Source organism: Vigna umbellata, chromosome 9 (genome assembly GCF_029865625.1).
Source record: "Vigna umbellata cultivar VRB3 chromosome 9, Vumbellata_1.0, whole genome shotgun sequence".
NCBI lineage: Eukaryota > Viridiplantae > Streptophyta > Magnoliopsida > Fabales > Fabaceae > Vigna > Vigna umbellata.
The window spans coordinates 4,485,368-4,504,892 of NC_142173.1; the positions used below are offsets into that span (position 1 = coordinate 4,485,368).

Below are 19,525 nucleotides of genomic sequence, written 5' to 3' on the forward strand. Positions count from 1 at the left end.
AAGGCATGGTGGAAAACTAGAGGAAAATGTTAGCACTTATGAATTTCAAGTAGTACCCTTTGAAAACCTACCCTACATATCTTCCGCAACCAAATTCATGTTAACTTTTTCCGTTGGTTCTCCATCAATTGCTCCACTAAACGAAGACATTTCTTTGTTAACGATGAAGGAATCGTGGAAAACAAGAGGAAAATGTTAACATTTATGAGTTTCAAGTAGTACCCTTTGAAAACCTACATTACAACATATACTTTATCCCTATAAACTTCTAAAACATTACTATATATTGCCATTGTAGATCCCATTTCTCTTCATTTAAAGTCTCCAAAATCATCTATGTTCCTATCTAAGCTCCCGTATAACATACATTATACGATCTTCGCAAATTTATACACACAAATATACAAACACAAACAAATAGGGTGAGCTCATTCTTACAACCTATACAGAAATAGTATCTCACATACAACATCCAACAAAGCTTAATAATTAAGTTCAACGTATAATATATAATCTTTAATTAGTTGAGCATGCTTTAATACCACCTTAACAATGTCTTTAATCATTTTTCCACAATATAATCAAATTGAAAGATCATATTTTAAAATCAGTCTAAGAGAAGGCATGCCACTTAGATATCTGAATCAAGAGAGAAAGATAAATGTATAAAAAAACATATTGTCAACTCTAACCTTTGCTCAATATTTTAAGTACAACTTTTTCCACAACCTCCAAATGGAATGATTCTTTTTTATTAGAAAATAGACTCAATTTCAATGACTACTAATTAGTAATTTTTGAACAACGGGACTAACTTCAGTAAAATTATTAAAATGGACGTTTTAATCACGCTCATGTATTTTAAGTTTTAACCTTTGCTGACTATTTTGTGCATAACTCTCTCTACCAAACTCTAAATGAGATGATTCTTGTTTTATTGGTACATAGACTCAAAGAGCTTTCTAAGGACTACTAATTCATAATTTTTAGTCCTTTATGCTAGTCGAAGATAATTTCTCAAGATCAACGTTTTATCTATATCTCCTAGATGGTTACTCTCATTCTCTCTAAGTTTTATGTTGTGCATGGATTAAAGGGTAAAAGATTTAGACTGCAGCAAAGGAAATTGTTAAAAACGAGATACAAAGTCTAATTCAATAGTTAAAAAAAAATAAAAAGCTATAGCAACCATATATTAAAATAAAGAATTTGCTTGTTGATGTAAACACTAGTGTCCATTCACCTCTGAAAAGAGATAACTATAAAGAAGACTAGGGATGCCCATGACTATGGTAGTGTAGGGTTATCTTATTTTATTTAGAAGACCATCCCTCTTGTTAGCGTAAATAAAAAAGAATAATAATAAAGAAAATGAAAACTCTGTTTTTCCATTTGATTAAAGAAAAGCCAACATTCTTTGAACTTCACATATTTTATAAGGTAAATTGTACTGAACAAAGAACAATTAAGTAGAACTGCAGCGGATTCTTTTGGGAGAGAAACAGGGCTGTACTGAGAACAGAAATACCTCATTAGAACACCCATACACTAGACCACTAGGAGTGTACAGTTGGGGTCACAAATCTACTTGACATGATCTTAAAATGTCAAACCAACAATTGTTTTGCAATGATCCGGTGTGCAAGTCATGTGGTAAATAGTTGAATACTTTGCATAGAATTTTTCATACACCCATTACCATACATATCCATGCTATTTCCAATATTTAAACAACACCCAGAAAGTAAGGGCAAATTTAACGGTTCCAGTTGCCACTTCCCATAAAGTTTGATTTTGTGCATAGAATCATTGCAGCCATAGTCATCAGCTTCAGAATCTTCTACTTTTTGAGGCTTTATGGAACGTTGAAGTTCCTGATGGATTTTATTGGTAAATAATAAATTACATTAATTAAAGTGAAAGAAAACAACAGAATCAGGAAAGCAACGCTAACATAGTCAGCCAATTGATACCTTCACAGGATATTCATTGGGTTTAACTTGAAGTCCTTCTCGCAGCCACCTATCTTTTGTCTTAACTGTTTGCACACAAGTCCTAGGATAAACTGGGTGACCTGAACAAAAGCCCAGTATTGGACCCTTTGGATGAAGTACTTGATACTTTGTCAACCATTTTTCTATGGCATAAAGTGGGTGACTTTTGTAGGCCTGCAAAGGCATAAAAAGTCAAGATATATATCACCATGTAGAGTATTAAGCATCATGTTTCCTATTACTTTTGACCTACCTGCTGATTGGTAGGAAGAGGTTCAGTTAATGCTCTAGTTTCCAACTCAATATCCTCAATAGAGCTCCTAGTAGGGAAAAATGAATCCCTCACTTTGGATTGCTTAGAAATGATTTGGCTGTTTCTTAAATCATTCACACCTCCAGTTGCTCCCGACTCCAAGTCTCTCAATGGTGCCAACACCGGATCCCACCATGTTGAATTGACTCGATGTGATGCTATCTTGTACCACTTCATACAATACCTGACATGTCAACATGTGGTAGCATTTTCAGGCCACCATGAGATGTAACTTTATATAGAGGTGTCTCATGCCTTAAGAAAAGCTACTAAAAAGTAATCATGAACATGTTCAAAGAAGAGGGTGGAGGGGAGGGAAAAATTTATGTACTATTACAACCTTAAATATTATAGGGAAAAATATCTAAAGACAATTTAATCAGCACAATTCAGAAATTATAAAACACTTTTCTTCCCCAAACTGGTTCTAATATTGGAGAAGGGCGGGATGGGGGGGGGGGAAGGATTGGGTTGAAAATGGGAAAGGTGGGATTTTGGCCCCCAGATTTCCCACCTGTTCCCTCAAAATTTTTACTCTAACAAGGTAAAATTATAAAAAGGCATTCACTTGTGTCTTCACACCATGTTTCCTTTCCTAATTTAGAAACCCATTCAGCAGCTCAAGTTATTAGCCTTAAACTAATCCCTCCAATGTCTAAGGAAGTATTTTGTTTTTTCGTATCATTGTGTATGTGACCAAAGTAAACATGGATATTTTAGTGAACAGGATTTCCCACGTATTCCTCTCATTGAATGAAAGTTAAAATAATTATAGTGTGTTATAATCTCAGTTACTATAACTGATCCTACGGTGCTTATTCCTGCAAAACTTGTCATCTATTGTCCTTCTGTTAGTATCCCAGAAGTATTCAGTGAGAACATGGATATTTTAGTGAACAGGATTTCCCCATGTATTCCTCTCACTTGAGTGAGAGTTAATAAAAAATAGTATATTACAATCTATGTTACTATAACTGATCCTACAGTGCTTATTCACTGCAAAACTTGTCATCTATTGTCCTTCAGTTAGTTTCCAAGAAGTATTGAGAGAGAATTTCTGTTTGATCTCCAAGAAACACAAATAATTCATTCTTAATTTCTAAGAATATTTGAAATTCCCAAAAACAAATAACAAAGCAAGTTAGGCAATAATATAAAAGTTCAAAAAACTTCACTTTATCATACTTAACACATATAGAGAAAATATCAAACCTGCGGGTCACATCTTTGGCCCCTTGCCCAGCAAAGGCAACAACATATCTCAAAGATGTTTTGCATGCAGCCACCATGGCCTCAACCTTGTCCTCTCCATCAATAATCAAATTCACAGCATCAACATGCACCCACTTTCCTGTCAAATTTTCTTCACTGCAATATACTTCTGCCCAATACAGAGGAGATCCTACTTTCATTGATCCAATTGCTGTAGAAATTACTTGAGAGGAGGTTGAAGATTCTTCACCGGTAACCCTTTTCACTCTTTTGGATGGACAAGAAAAACACAAAGACTCAGGATTTGCAGCTGACTTGTTTTTACTCTCCTTAGATTCAACGGCTGTAGCAGAAAGAGCCATTTCCAACTGCATATCAAATTCAAGATCTCCTTTCCTCTTTGATTTACGAGATTTGTCAGTGAGACACGATTCCAGGTTACTATCTTGTGTCTCAGAAGCTTTCAAGTTTGCAACACTATCATTTCTTACTTCAAAAATAGGAAGATCTCTAGACCGATCCATGTGCTTTGTCACACGACATTTCTTACTTTTCTGCGAAGGGGCAAGAGAACTTTCACAGACATTCTCTCCCTCACGACAAGATAATGATTCTTGAGGTGATTTAAAATCCAATTTTCGCTTAGATATCATTGGTGTAGAAGTTTTAAATATCCCACAACTAGATCCACTTGCAACTTGAAACGGTTTAAGAGGAGAAACATCCAAAATGGACACAAACCTGAAATATGCATTTCATAAATTTAACAGCAGATATCCTCAGAAGTCCATGAATCACAAAAATTGAATAAATTTCGTTACTGACACTTGTTCATGGCAATAGTATTGATCCACTAACTTTTGTTTTACATATTTTATTACCAATTATTTAAAGTCACACTTCTGACTTGCCATGACATCTGGAATCAGAACTTCATTCTATACCATGAAGGTCAAAATAGAGTAATTGCTACGTTATCATTGTTATCATTCCTTTTCTAGATTCATTACATGCACTGTCACTGTTTGTATATTACCATTCCCAGCTCAAATAATAGAAAGTACGATCCTGCAAGTGGTTAAAGATATGAAAGCATTTTGGAGTGGATGATTCATAAATTAGGGAATGCTTCAGCAGTTGGAAACCAAGAATATAAATATGTAATATCAGGGTGTTTCTCTATCAAATAGAAAATACTAGCTTAAAGTTGCACTTAAAGTATTTAATGTACACAATTTTCCAATCAGCAATATGAAAAGTAATTCAGGAAAGATAGAAAGATATTCTGTTATGTGCTTTAATACCTGGCTGTAAGATTTAAAGCTCTTAATAGAGCCACTGATAATGCTGCAATCTGCAATTTAAAAAAAAAAAAATACTTGCCCTTGTAAATGTTCTGCAAGGCACTAAGCAATTATATAAAGTATACAAGATAACAGAATCAACCCAGTCACCCTCAAGAAACTTTATTTTACTACTGATTTAGGTTAGTGAATAATAATCAGATGAAGACCATCATCAGATCCTTTTTTCAAGTAATGAAAGAATTAGTAGTAACATATCCTGCACTTTCAAGTTCCGACCTTAGAACTAGAGCATTTGTTATATGCCTGGGTAATCATATGACAGAGAATGGAAGCTTTATTAAAAGACAAACTCAAAATCTTTGAAGCATATTAACAAAAATGCTATTAAAAATGAACCGGGCCAAACTTGCATCCAAAAGCCGGCTCAAGGAACAAGCATTATCGAAGCCTTATAAAATATATAGACCATATTCTTAATCAATATGGGTTATCTTAAGCACACAACCCCTCAAGATTGGACATCTAGAGCCTAAATTTTGCGGAGCTGAACATCTACAGATAGCCCAACATTGATATCAAAGAGGCTTACATACCATATTAGAGAACAACACAACTAAGCATAACTCGCTCCCAAAATACTACATTGGGAGAGCAGGACTGCACAAGTCCTATAAGCAGTATCTAGCCATATTCCTATGCAGTTTGAGACATCTTAAAAAAGGCCATAATAAAAGTAGATGTACCTCTTCAGGACTGCCCTCATGTAATTCTAAAGCTGATGTCAAACCAAAGCATGGTGAAGTTTCTCGACTCGTACAGTTTTTAACATGGAAATTATTGTGGAACTGCATGTGTTTCACACAAGGAATCAAACAAGATATAACAAGTGATATAGCATGGATTTACATAAAACAGCACATTAAATGTAACCAAATAGTATATATCCTAATTAAATTAAACCCTACCCATGATATTAAAGGATATAGAGCTTTTGAAGTGAGTTTTTCAACATTTGATAGCTGGAGCAAGTGTGCTGGAAGTAGAGAAAGCAGAGAAGCCTGCCATTATCAAGAAATGCACAACTTGACAAACAATTTTGGAGAGAGAACAAGTTTTAAATTGTTTCACTTTTAGATTAGCCTTTATTGTGGCCAGCCAAGCATCATATTTCTTTTGCAGCTTCAGATGACAGCTTAGAAAAATGTTCTCCAAACTAAATATCCATCAAACATTATAAAATAGAATTAGGAACAAGTAAACTCAATCAAAATTGACGAAGTAGCTTAACATATACATATAATGAACACGTTGTAACGAAATCCTATATTAACAACTGTTTTAAAAAATATAACAAAAAGAGTAATATCTGATACAGTAGTTGAGTTATGGATTACCACAAACAAGTGGTGCTAAGGAGGCAAAAGCTTGATAACACAGATGTAGCATATAAAGGAAATGGTAATATAAAGTTTTTATCCATTCAAAATATTAAAAATTAACAATGGTCAACCTGAATAAGAGGATCATCACAAGCATTGTCTATTAATCTTCCTCGTGCGAGTAAACAAAGCAAATGAACCTTGTGTACAAGTTCAGCCAACTCCTGAAGAATTTTACATATTACTTTTACCAAATAGCTAAATGTTATTTTCATATTAAAGCCAAGCCAAGTTCAGTGTTATAGCAATTGACCTTATCCTCGGCAGAAGCTCGTCGGACTTGTTTCTGTACAGTTGAATGTGGGGTCATATTCAATTCAATTGTTACAGGATGATCATCATTGGCAATTACACCATCTTCCCAATCGGAGTCATCGAGCTCTTCCTTGTTATCCAAGTGGTCCTGACCTGAACTACTACATTTCTCTCCAGCAGAAGCATTTCCCAAGGGATTTCTACTGCAATGTCCAACCTCTGAAGTTTTTGGTTGAAGCACTGGATCCAAGACTTGGGTTCTGTAACATCCCATAAAATACAGTAATAAACCATATAGAATAGAATATTCACATATATTAATTTATCAAATCAGTCTTACAATAAAAGGAGTAAAGCACGCTCGTGGCCGAACGGCCTTACATAACTATACATATATCTAAAGAAGTTCCCAAAACAAAAACAACCGAACGATTTACAAAATAAAAAAATACCGAACGGTCAAAACTAAAAGGAAGGGAAGGGGCGCTCTAATACAAAAGGCTAATATAACTAAACTAATCAGCTAACCGAACGTACTACTGTTCGGCCTTCACTTCAACATCAACGAGGTTTGCTTCCTCCAAAATTTCTTCTTCCAGAGCTTCCTCAAGCAACGCCTCTCCATCTGCTCACATCTACACGGATGATCATTGCAAGGACAAGGGCGGACGTACAAAACGAGACAACACAAGGAAACATGCAGGGTAAGCTTATTGAATTTAATTCAAGTACAACATATGCAATTCATAACACATCAACCATCTCAATTACATTCAAGTATACAATTCAAACAACTCTTTAAATCAACCAATTCCTGATACTAGACTGACTGTCCGGACCGTATGAATTCTGTGTAGCTACGACGTTCGTGCACCCAGGTGGTGTAGTAACTGCTCTCATCAGCTGCCACCCGAGGTTAGTCCGTTCCGTCCTAAGTACAGTCTAGGACTAGGACCTCCTGCCGTTCCCACACATGACACTCCCCTCTACATGAGGACGAGCACTCACGGAACATCAGGATGAATCGCCAGCTAAGCTTTGTCCACATTCATACTTTACCATTCCAACTTTCATTCAAGAGTCGTTCCTCCCTGGAACGCTCGTTCAAATTCCACAACCATCAAATCACCTCATATACTGTTCACTCTTTATAATTTTCCATATTAATATCATTTTCTTATACTGTTCCAATTACACAAAAGTACGAGCGTTCAGCCCTCTTCATAACGAGGACGAACGTTAAAGACGAGACCGAGAAAGACTCCTTTGAATCAGTTAAATGAACTAACTCTAGTACGATCCGAATAATACTTAGAATAAGTTAAGTATAAAGGCTCTAGGCCGAATTCAAATGGATGTAAACACCACAAGACAAATAAAGATTTATACCGAGATCAATTCACTTAGGGAAACCGTCTGCCAGTCAATGACCGAACGTGGAAATACGCATTTACTAAAATATTTGGACGAACACTATTTACACATGTTTGGTAATTAAAGACAAGGACGAGCGTTCGGTATAAGACCGAGCGCGACTCATAACGTACGCTTTGTGTCGAGACCCATCGCTGGTTCGAAATAATAGAATTAGAAATTTATATAAGACGGGATAGTAAAGTTACGTTTTTAACAGAACGACTAAGTGTCCGAATGTATATTTTCAAGCTTCTCAATTCCTCACACCACACTCAGGATATCTACGTTTGGCCGAACGCTCAAACGTAGCACTAATACAAGAGGGCGTTCGTCCTCAGATAGAATTCTTTCCGAATGAAAGAATTCACTTTGAAAGAAGTTTGGTAACAACACCGAGCGGTCAAGGACCGTTCAATGACGAACGTTCAATATCATAGGTAATTCGTATTTAAAGATTCATTTACATTTACTCATTTTACAGCATATACACTTCATACTTCCAAATACTCACACCATAATTCATCACATTTTCACCATACATCAGTTCATACTTATAAACATATATCAAAAATCAAATATCACAGATCATGCTTCATGCAAATCACAGAACATCCATACAGCACAATACATCATACCAATTAAATTGAATAAGCTTCCCTTACATGGATCAGGGGTGAATCGTCCTAAGAGTATAAACTTTGGGTGTCCGTCTACAGCTTCCTACCCCAACGATTTTCTCAATTCTTCCAACTAAGTCTAGCCAAAAATATCAAGAATAATTTAGAAGGTATCCCTGCATGCAACAAAATCTTGGCTTTGCATGTAACCTAAGAACGAACGGTTTGAGTTGAGAACTTACCAGCTTTAGACTCTGAAACTGTTCGGTCCAAACTGAAGCTTAAGGCGCCGGGAGTATTTCTATGGTATCTGAGTGATGAACGGAAAAGGAAAAGGGTGAGTTTCGGTAGAGAGAATGAAGAGATTTCTAGAGAGAAGGAGAAAAATGGGGTCTGAAGTTAGGAAGAAGAAGGTGCGTGCAGGAGAGTGAGCAGCGTTTTCAGAAAATCATTTTTGTTTACCTTGCTTTCAAACGGTCGTGCACTTCTCCTGTTGACACCTGCACTCCACTAACTTACTTCCGAAGCTTCTACTGTGACACTTGGCGTTAGCGCAGAGAGTGTGTGAGTGCGTTTTAATGGCACTGAGCAGAGGTCGTGGGTGCATTTATGAGAGCAAACAGGTGGCTCTCTGGTGCATTTAATGAGACGTGACAATCCCCTAACTACAAAAATTTTCGTCCTCGAAAATTAAGACTTACCCGGAAATAAGTGAGGGTACAAGTCCTTCATGGCATCCTCCACTTCCCATGTAGAGTCGCCCGTCTTCTCGTCCCACACCACTTTCACTAACCGAACGTCTTTTCCCTTGTATAACTTGGTGCGGACATCTTCAACACGAACTGGCTTCATCTCTAACGTCCGGTCTTGACGAAGACGAACGTCCTCTAGCTCCAGTATGTGTGAGGGATCTGCTATGTATTTCCGGAGTTGGGAAACGTGGAACACCGGATGAAGGTTGGACAATTGGGGAGGCAAGGCTAGCTCGTACGCTACTGGTCCAATCTTTCTTAGGATTTGATAAGGTCCGACGAACTTGGGAGATAATTTCTTGGGTCGAACAGCTCTGCCTACTCCAGTGGTTGGATTCAGCCGAAGGAAAACATGATCTCCAGCTTTGAACTCTAACGGCCTTCTTCTCTTGTCTGCATAGGACTTCTGCCTGCTCCTTGACGTCTTCAACCTCTCTTGAATTAACTTCACCTTTTCAGTCGTTTGTTGGATGAGCTCAGGTCCAGTCAATACGTTCTCTCCTTCTTGAAACCAGCAAAGTGGCGTGCGACACTTCCGTCCGTACAGAGCTTCGAAGGGAGCCATTCCAATGCTGGACTGGAAGCTATTGTTGTAGGTGAACTCCACTAACGGCAATACTTCATCCCAGACGCCCATGTGATCTAGGACACACGTCCTCAATAAATCTTCGAGCGTCTGGATAGTTCTCTCGGACTGACCGTCCGTCTGAGGATGGTACGCTGAACTCATTTGAAGTTTGCTGCCCAGTTCGCTTTGCAAGGATTGCCAAAACCGAGATGTGAATCTCGTGTCTCGGTCAGAGATAATACTGGACGGCACTCCATGTAGACGAACTATCTCCTTAATGTAGAGCTTTGCCAGGTTGGTCATCGACATCTTCAGATTGACTGCTAGGAAGTGGGCACTCTTCGTTAGTCGATCCACTATCACCCAAATGGAATCGTGATTCTTGACCGTGCGGGGTAAGTGAGTCACGAAGTCCATGGAAATGCTGTCCCACTTCCATTCGGGAATCTCCAGAGGCTGCAGTAGACCGCCTGGTCTTTGATACTCTACTTTTGTACGTTGACAAGTTAGGCATGATGCCACAAAACGTGCGACGTCACTCTTCATTCCTGGCCACCAGAACGATTGCCTAAGGTCTTGATACATCTTAGTCATGTCAGGATGCATGCTAAGACGGCTGTGATGCCCTTCTTCCAGTATAATTCTTTTCAGATCTCCATCATTCGGAACGCACGTCCTACCCCTATAGCGTAATAGGTCGTCCGTCCCCGCGTTGAATTCCTTTGCTTGATCTGTACCGAGCGTGCCTCTTATCTTCACCAATTCTTCATCTTCTAGTTGTTTCATTCTGATCCGGTCAAATACATTACTGGATATCCTAAGGTTACAGCATTTGATGCTGTCCGGTTCTAAATTGAACTGTAACCTTAGGTCTCTAAAACTCTCCACCAATCTTAATTCTCGTACCATCATGGACGAGACATGCACCACCTTCCTGCTCAACGCATCTGCTACAACGTTCGCTTTGCCGGGATGATAAAGTAATTCGAAGTCGTAGTCCTTCAAGAACTCAAGCCACCTCCTTTGTCTCATGTTTAACTCCTTCTGATCAAAGAGGTAGTTGAGGCTCTTGTGATCACTGAAGACTTGGAAAGTTGATCCATACAAATAGTGTCTCCAAATCTTCAGAGCAAAGACGACCGCTGCCAACTCCAGGTCGTGCGTTGGGTAATTCCTCTCATGTATTTTCAGCTGCCGAGAAGCGTACGCCACTGCCCTTTTCTCTTGCATAAGAACGCAGCCCAAACCTTGATGAGAAGCATCACAGTAAACTTCGAATGGTTTGGCCGTGTCCGGAATACCCAAAACTGGAGCGCTCGTCAACTTCTGTTTCAGTTCTTGGAAGCTGGATTCACACCGATCGGTCCAAGCGAACGGGTGGTCTTTCCTGGTCAACTGCGTTAACGGTGCTACTATCTTAGAAAATCCTTGTATGAAACGCCTGTAGTAGCCCGCGAGTCCCACAAAACTCCTAACTTCAGTGACCGAACGCAGACTCTCCCAATCCAGTACCGCTCGTACCTTGGCCGGATCTACTGAAATTCCACCAGCGGATACTACGTGTCCCAAGAATTGTATCTCCTTCATCCAAAATTCGCACTTGGACAACTTAGCGTACAACTCCTTTTCTCTCAAAACTCCAAGTACCAGTCTTAAATGCTCTTCATGTTCTTCACAGCTCTTGGAGTAGATGAGGATGTCGTCAATGAACACTACCACGAACTTGTCCAAATATGGCCTGAAAATGTGGTTCATGTAATCCATGAATATGGCTGGGGCGTTCGTCACACCAAACGGCATCACTACATACTCGTAGTGTCCGTAACGTGATCTAAAGGCCGTCTTCTGAATATCTTCTTCTTTAACCCGAATCTGATGATAGCCTGATCTCAAGTCGATCTTAGAGAACACGCTCGCCCCATGCAACTGATCCAGTAAATCATCAATCCGTGGTAGGGGATACTTGTTCTTGATGGTCAGCTTATTCAGTTGTCTATAGTCAACGCAGAGCCGAGAGCTGCCATCTTTCTTCTTCACTAACAGCATAGGCGCTCCCCACGGTGAGACGCTTGGTCTAATAAATTTCTTGTCCATCAGATCTTCAATTTGTTGTTTGAGTTCGGCCAACTCAGCTGGTGCCATTCGATATGGTTGAACAGAGATGGGTGCTGCTGTCGTCACCAAATCAATAGTGAACTCAACTTCACGAACGGGAGGCAGTCCAGGCACTTCATCCGGAAAGACATCCGGGAATTCGTCCACAACCGATCGTCCTCCACTGTGTTTGTTGTTGGACGATCGTTCAAAATTCATAGCTCCAACCTCCCTGTCTTCGTGTGTCATAATCAGAAAACAGGTAGCGCCCTCCATAATGTCTTCTTTCTACTGGCCGAGCGTCACAGTCAAATCTTCTTCATCTTCTTTAGGAAAAATCAATTCCTTAGCACCACAGTCTATGAGAATGTGATTGGTAGTCAGCCAATCCATTCCCAAAATCACTTCTAACTCCTTGAGAGGCAAACATATGAGGTTCACCTTATACCTACGCCCTTCAATCTCAAGAGGACATCTAACACATACTGTAGACGTCCTAACCTCACCAGCCGCTGGGGTTGACACCACCAAGTCAAACTGCATCTCACTCTCAGCTAATCCCAATTTTTCAACACACGCCTTCGAGATGAAGGAATGTGTTGCCCCCGAGTCATACAACACACAGCAATGTTTACCATACAACAAGCAATCACCGAATATGAGATTACCTGAGCTCGCTGCCTCCGCGCCAGTCAGAGCATATACGCGCCCAACAGCTTGGGCTCTTCCACCTCCTCTTGGTTGATTTCTTCCAGCGTTCGGTGGTCTCATCACCGCTCGTCCGCCCATGTTACACTCGTTCTCCAAATGGCCGTTTTTTCTACACCGAATGCAATACTTCCCTCCAACCAACTGAGGGCAGACTGACTTAAAATGAGGTCCTCCACACTGGAAACACCTGACCGTCCCATACTGTCCAGACTGCCCGGCAACAACCATAGCCTGCGACCCACTTGAATTTGTTGGTTGTGCTGGACGAGCGTACGGTGTTCTATTCCGATTCAGATTGGTCCTGGACAGAATCGGTCCCTTAATTGCTTGTTGCTTCTTCTGCTATTCGGCTTCAGCCACATTCTTCTCTAGCACCTTGGCCCTTTCGACCATCGAAGGAAACGACCGGATACATAGGCTGGATATCAACACCTTCAGATCGCTCCTCAGCCCATTCTCAAATTTCCTACACTGCCACTCCTCACTGGTGGCCATGGTGTTAAAACGAACCAAATGCTTGAACTTGTTCGTGTATTCCGAGACAGACATCCCACCTTGTACCAACTGAAGGAACTCCACCTCCTTAGCAAACCTTACACTATCAGGGAAGTATTCTTCATAGAATTTGCTCCTGAACACCCCCCAATTGATGGGACTATGAGCGTCCGTTAACATCGTTTTTGTACTCTCCCACCAGTGGCTAGCCTCTCCAGTCAGCAAGTATTCTGTAAATGCCAACCGGCTATCATCCGGACACCTCTTAGCATTGTAGATACGCTCCATATCCCTCAGCCACTGATCCGCCTCATCAGGAAGGCATTTTCCACTGAACTTTGCAGGATGGTGTTGAAGGAAGCTTTCCAAGCTCCACTCAGCCTGATGGTTAGTGTTGGAAGAGGACGCTCCTGGCGTGCCTCTGGTGGTAGCGATAAGTTCCATCAACTGCCTCTGGGTAGATTCAGAGTTGGCACGCGCGGCCTCCAAACTCTGTAGAGCAGCTGCGTTCTGCTCCATTAGGGTAGTGTTTTGTTGTTGCAGCCTCTCAATCACTGTCTCCAACAACCTAGTGTGGTTGGGCGCATCAGGTTCATTGGGCTGTGGTGGAGGAGGGAGTCTAGGTGCCATTTGTTCTCTGAGGAGCAGAGAAAAACGAGCGTTAGTCATGTTCAAGGAGTTGAAAAATAACTCATTAAACACACATTATGCACACAGCAAAACATAGTGTACTCATAACCTACAGTGTCCTTAAGAGAACAAAACTGCTCTGATACCAATAATGTAACATCCCATAAAATAAAGTAATAAACCATATAGAATAGAATATTCACATATATTAATTTATCAAATCAGTCTTACAATAAAAGGAGTAAAGCACGCTTGTGGACGAATGGCCTTACATAACTATACATATATCTAAAGAAGTTCCAAAAACAAAAACAACCGAACGATTTACAAAATAAAAAAATACCGAACGGTCAAAAACTAAAAGGAAGGGAAGGGGCGCTCTAATACAAAAGGCTAATATAACTAAACTAATCAGCTAACCGAACGTACTACTGTTCGGCCTTCACTTCAACATCAACGAGGTTTGCTTCCTCCAAAATTTCTTCTTCCAGAGCTTCCTCAAGCAACGCCTCTCCATCTGCTCACATCCACACGGATGATCATTCCAAGGACAAGGGCGGACGTACAAAACGAGACAACACAAGGAAACATGTAGGGTAAGCTTATTGAATTTAATTCAAGTACAACATATGCAATTCATAACACATCAACCATCTCAATTACATTCAAGTATACAATTCAAACAACTCTTTAAATCAACCAATTCCTGATACTAGACTGACTGTCCGGACCGTATGAATTCTGTGTAGCTACGACGTTCGTGCACCCAGGTGGTGTAGTAACTGCTCTCATCAGCTGCCACCCGAGGTTAGTCCGCTCCGTCCTAAGTACAGTCTAGGACTAGGACCTCCTGCCGTTCCCACACATGACACTCCCCTCTACATGAGGACGAACACTCACGGAACATCAGGATGAATCGCCAACTAAGCTTTGTCCACATTCATACTTTACCATTCCAACTTTCATTCAAGAGTCGTTCCTCCCTGGAACGCTCGTTCAAATTCCACAACCATCAAATCACCTTATAATCTGTTCACTCTTTATAATTTTCCATATTAATATCATTTTCTTATACTGTTCCAATTACACAAAAGTACGAGCGTTCAGCCCTCTTCATAACGAGGACGAACGTTAAAGACGAGACCGAGAAAGACTCCTTTGAATCAGTTAAATGAACTGACTCTAGTACGATCCGAATAATACTTAGAATAAGTTAAGTATAAAGGCTCTAGGCCGAATTCAAATGGATGTAAACACCACAAGACAAATAAAGATTTATACCGAGATCAATTCACTTAGGGAAACCGTCTGCCAGTCAATGACCGAACGCGGAAATACGCATTTACTAAAATATTTGGACGAACGCTATTTACACATGTTTGGTAATTAAAGACAAGGACGAGCGTTCGGTATAAGACCGAGCGCCACTCATAACGTACGCTTTGTGACGAGACCCATCGCTGGTGCGAAATAATAGAATTAGAAATTTATATAAGACGGGATGGTAAAGTTACGTTTTTAACAGAACGACTAAGTGTCCGAATGTATATTTTCAAGCTTCTCAATTCCTCACACCACACTCAGGATATCTACGTTTGGCCGAACGCTCAAACGTAGCACTAATACAAGAGGGCGTTCGTCCTCAGATAGAATTCTTTCCGAATGAAAGAATTCACTTTCAAAGAAGTTTGGTAACAACACCGAACGGTCAAGGACCGTTCAATGAGGAACGTTCAATATCATAGGTAATTCATATTTAAAGATTCATTTACATTTACTCATTTTACAGCATATACACTTCATACTTCCAAATACTCACACCATAGTTCATCACATTTTCACCATACATCAGTTCATACTTATAACCATATATCAAAAATCAAATATCACAGATCATGCTTCATGCAAATCATAGAACATCCATACAGCACAATACATCATACCAATTAAATTGAATAAGCTTCCCTTACATGGATCAGGGGTGAATCGTCCTAAGAGTATAAACTTTGGGTGTCCGTCTACAGCTTCCTACCCCAACGATTTTCTCAATTCTTCCAACTAAGTCTAGCCAAAAATATCAAGAATAATTTAGAAGGTATCCCTGCATGCAACCAAATCTTGGCTTTGCATGTAACCTAAGAACGAACGGTTTGAGTTGAGAACTTACCAGCTTAAGACTCTGAAACTGTTCGGTCCAAACTGAAGCTTAAGGCGCCGGGAGTATTTCTATGGTATCTGAGTGATGAACGGAAAAGGAAAAGGGTGAGTTTCGGTAGAGAGAAGGAAGAGATTTCTAGAGAGAAGGAGGAGAAAAATGGAGGTCTGAAGTTAGGAAGAAGAAGGTGCGTGCAGGAGAGTGAGCAGCGTTTTCAGAAAATCATTTTTGTTTACCCTGCTTTCAAACGGTCGTGCACTTCTCCTGTTGACACCTGCACTCCACTAACTGACTTCCGAAGCTTCTACTGTGACACTTGGCGTTAGCGCAGAGAGTGTGTGAGTGCGTTTTAATGGCACTGAGCAGAGGTCGTGGGTGCGTTTATGAGAGCAAACAGGTGGCTCTCTGGTGCATTTAATGAGACGTGACAGGTTCCATTTTGTTCAGGCTCAAACTCAGCCTATAAGAATATCAGAAGAATAACATGCTGCTTTAAGAATTTAGACACTCATAATATGATTTAAACATAAAAACGCCTAAGAATAAAGTCAAATCACAAAATTAAATCACTAAAAGCATTACACAGCACAAATTACGATAAGTAAAAATAACAAATCAGAGGGACCAACTGTCTTTTTTTTCCGGGAAGTGCCAACTTTATTAGCACGGCGTAGAAGCTTTCCAACAGCCTCTCGAGATATTTCGGTCAGTGCTCCTGAAATTTAGTATAAACGTTGAGCACTCGTGAGTAAAATAATTTTACTCAGTAATAGCTGTTGGACATAATTTTATCAAACCATTGTCACTAGGTGATTGAAATTTGTTTCCATCTTCTGAGTTTTGTCGGGCTCCAGTTTGATCTTGTGCAAAATTGACGGGAAATACTCAAAAATATATTCATGTTACCATCAAATGGTGTAAAACTAAAATGAGAGCACATTAAGAGTAGAGCATTGATTTTCATGATTAGGAGAAAGCTAAGAAAACTATGCCTCTCCTATTAACTTGTTGTTTCAATTCCCCTAAGAAAATGAGTCTAGAGCTCGACTCAAGCATATGAAAGTGTGACACTCTATCACATCAGCCCCGAAAAGTATAATGCGTTGTTACATCAAACAAGTTCCTTAAATTTCTAGTTGTTTCATCTAAACTTTTAAATCCTTAGTATCATTTTGATCCTTAAACATGTATTAGTATTATCACCAAGTCACAGATTTTTCTTTTTTTAAATTTTGGACCAATGTATGTGATTGACAGATTGCCTTTTCAGAAACTTATTTGAAACTTACTCAGTTTGGAGGACTAGTTTGACAAAGTTATACACTTTCAGGTACTAAAATGGAGGTTTAAAACTTTCCGTTAACCACAAACCATGTAACTCTAAACTTGAAAAATTAGGGGAAAACCAAGAAAAATTACAAAAATAAAAATAAAAAATAAAAGTGAAAAACTAAAAAACGAAACAAACCTTCCAATTGATACGCCGATTACAAGTTGGAATGGAAAAAGTAGAAGAATTTGATATAAGAGAAAGGAAGGTTGTTGAATACCTGAAGTTGAGGTTTGCCTCTTCCGTTGGGAACCGCGTCGCATTCTTCTTAGGAGATGAGTGAGAGGGAGAGAAAGCAAGTGAACCACGTCGCGCCCAAAACTGTTGGGTCTTTTTTCAAAGAAAAGGGCGAAAAAGCCCCTGAATAAAAAAACCTTAAGAAAGTGTAAGCTTGAACCTAAATGTGTATTTTACGTCATTAGATTTTATGAAAAATATATGTATTGTACTTAAATGTGTATTAACTGCATTTTAAATTTAAAATTCATTATTTGGGTTGTGATATTGTAAGACCTTGGAAATTTAACACTGTAACCGACCTGTCAAATCAAAAAATTAATGCACTAAAACCCTGCTCAGACCATTAAAAACCCACTCATTAACTCTGATGCGCAACTGTCAAGTGTCAAAATGGAACGTTCTGAAATCAGTAGTGGAAGACAGGTGTCCGTATGAGAGAGTGCGTCCGTTTGACCTTGGAAAGAAAACTGATTTTTCTGAAACACTTATTCCCACTCTCTGCACGAACCCTTCTTCCTCCTGAAAACTTACCTTCCATTTTCTCCTCCTTCTCTCTAGAAAGCTTCCATCTTCTCTCTACTGTAACTCACCACTCTCTTCTCTGATCAACATTCAGAAATCGTAGGAGCATTCTCTGAGCCGTGAGCTTCAAGTTGGACCGAACAGTTTCAGAATCTGAAGCTGGTAAGTTTTTCCCTTAGTTGTTCGTTCTTAGGTTTCCTGAAAAACTAAGTTATGGCTGCATGCAAGTGTGTAGTCTAAGTACTTCGACTTTATTGTGGTTAGATTTGATTGGAAGAGTTAAGTGACCGTTAAGGGTAGAAAACGTTAGCTGGACGAACCACAAATCTTGCGTATAGAATGTTTCAGTCACGAATCCGGGTAAGGGAAGCTTATTTGATTTAATTCATATGCTATGCTTTGTATGAACGTTCGTCTGAGTTGATTAAATGAATATGATGCATGCTGATTGACATGTATGATGATGTTTGAGATGTATGAATGCGAATATGAGTTATCACTATGAAGTATGAGTTATTAATGTGGAATTATGTAAAGTATGTAAATTGATATTGATATGAAGTTATAAGATATGAATTGATAGGTTAAAATGTGAGTTGAAAAGTAGATGAAAAATCTGAATATGACATTCTTACTATGATAATGTACGCTTGTCATCGAACAGTCCTCTACCGTTCGGTTTTCTAGTAAACTGTTTGAAATGGAATTCTTTCATTTGGAAAGAACTCTGGTCGAGAACGAGCGTCCTCCTGTGAAGTACTAAGTTTGAGCGTTCGGCTCAGCCTAGTGGTATCCGAGTATCTGAAATAAAACAATAATATTTATACCCTCGTACTTTATAATAAGTAGCGCTCGGTCTTATACCTAGCGTTCGTAATAAGAAACGCTCGGTCTTATACTTAGCGTTCGAAATAGGTAGCGCTCGGTCTTACACCTAGCGTTCGTCCCAAGTAGTGCTCGGTCTTATACCAAGCGCTCGTATTATTGTATAGTAAACCTTGATAAAAATAGCGTTCGTTCAACTGTAATAATATATTTTTCCATGTTCGGTCATTTACTGCCATTGGGTTTCCATGGGTTAATTAATTGAAATATAGTCCTTAGTCCATTATTTTCTCTCTGCATTGGATATGGTCTAAGACCTTCTTACTCGACTTATTTCTTATGAATTGGTTTAACTCAAGAGAGTTAGTTCATTTAACTAACTCATGTGGTAATTACCGTTTGTCACAGATTTCTCTAGTTACTCAGTTCACTTCTTAAATTTAAAAGATATTCTCTTAGTCTTCTTTTGTGCCGAACGAGAGAATCGTTGATCTCACTATTATCGTTCGTCCTCGTTCTTCAGAGGGCGGAACGTTCGTTATTTCATGTCCTTGTAACTAATGATGAAAATAGTAATAAAATAAAGAATTATAAAGGGTGAACATTATATGGAAAGAATATACGATGATGGAATTTGAACGAGCGTTCCG

At 39.3% G+C, this 19,525-nt stretch overlaps 1 protein-coding gene across 1 annotated transcript; it reads right to left on the reverse strand.

The window, feature by feature from the left end:
- Window positions 1-1,394: 1,394 nt before the first annotated feature.
- Window positions 1,395-16,642, reverse strand: LOC148192362 (DNA repair protein RAD4-like). The gene is made up of 10 exons (XM_088098776.1): window positions 16,588-16,642; window positions 6,519-6,780; window positions 6,337-6,429; window positions 5,792-5,884; window positions 5,570-5,671; window positions 4,824-4,873; window positions 3,520-4,260; window positions 2,248-2,491; window positions 1,974-2,168; window positions 1,395-1,874 (listed from the first exon to the last, which is right to left on the reverse strand). Exons 2-10 carry the CDS (start codon window positions 6,573-6,575, stop codon window positions 1,647-1,649), a joined length of 1,803 nt encoding a protein of 600 aa, XP_087954902.1. The 5' UTR covers window positions 6,576-6,780; window positions 16,588-16,642; the 3' UTR covers window positions 1,395-1,646.
- Window positions 16,643-19,525: the final 2,883 nt, after the last annotated feature.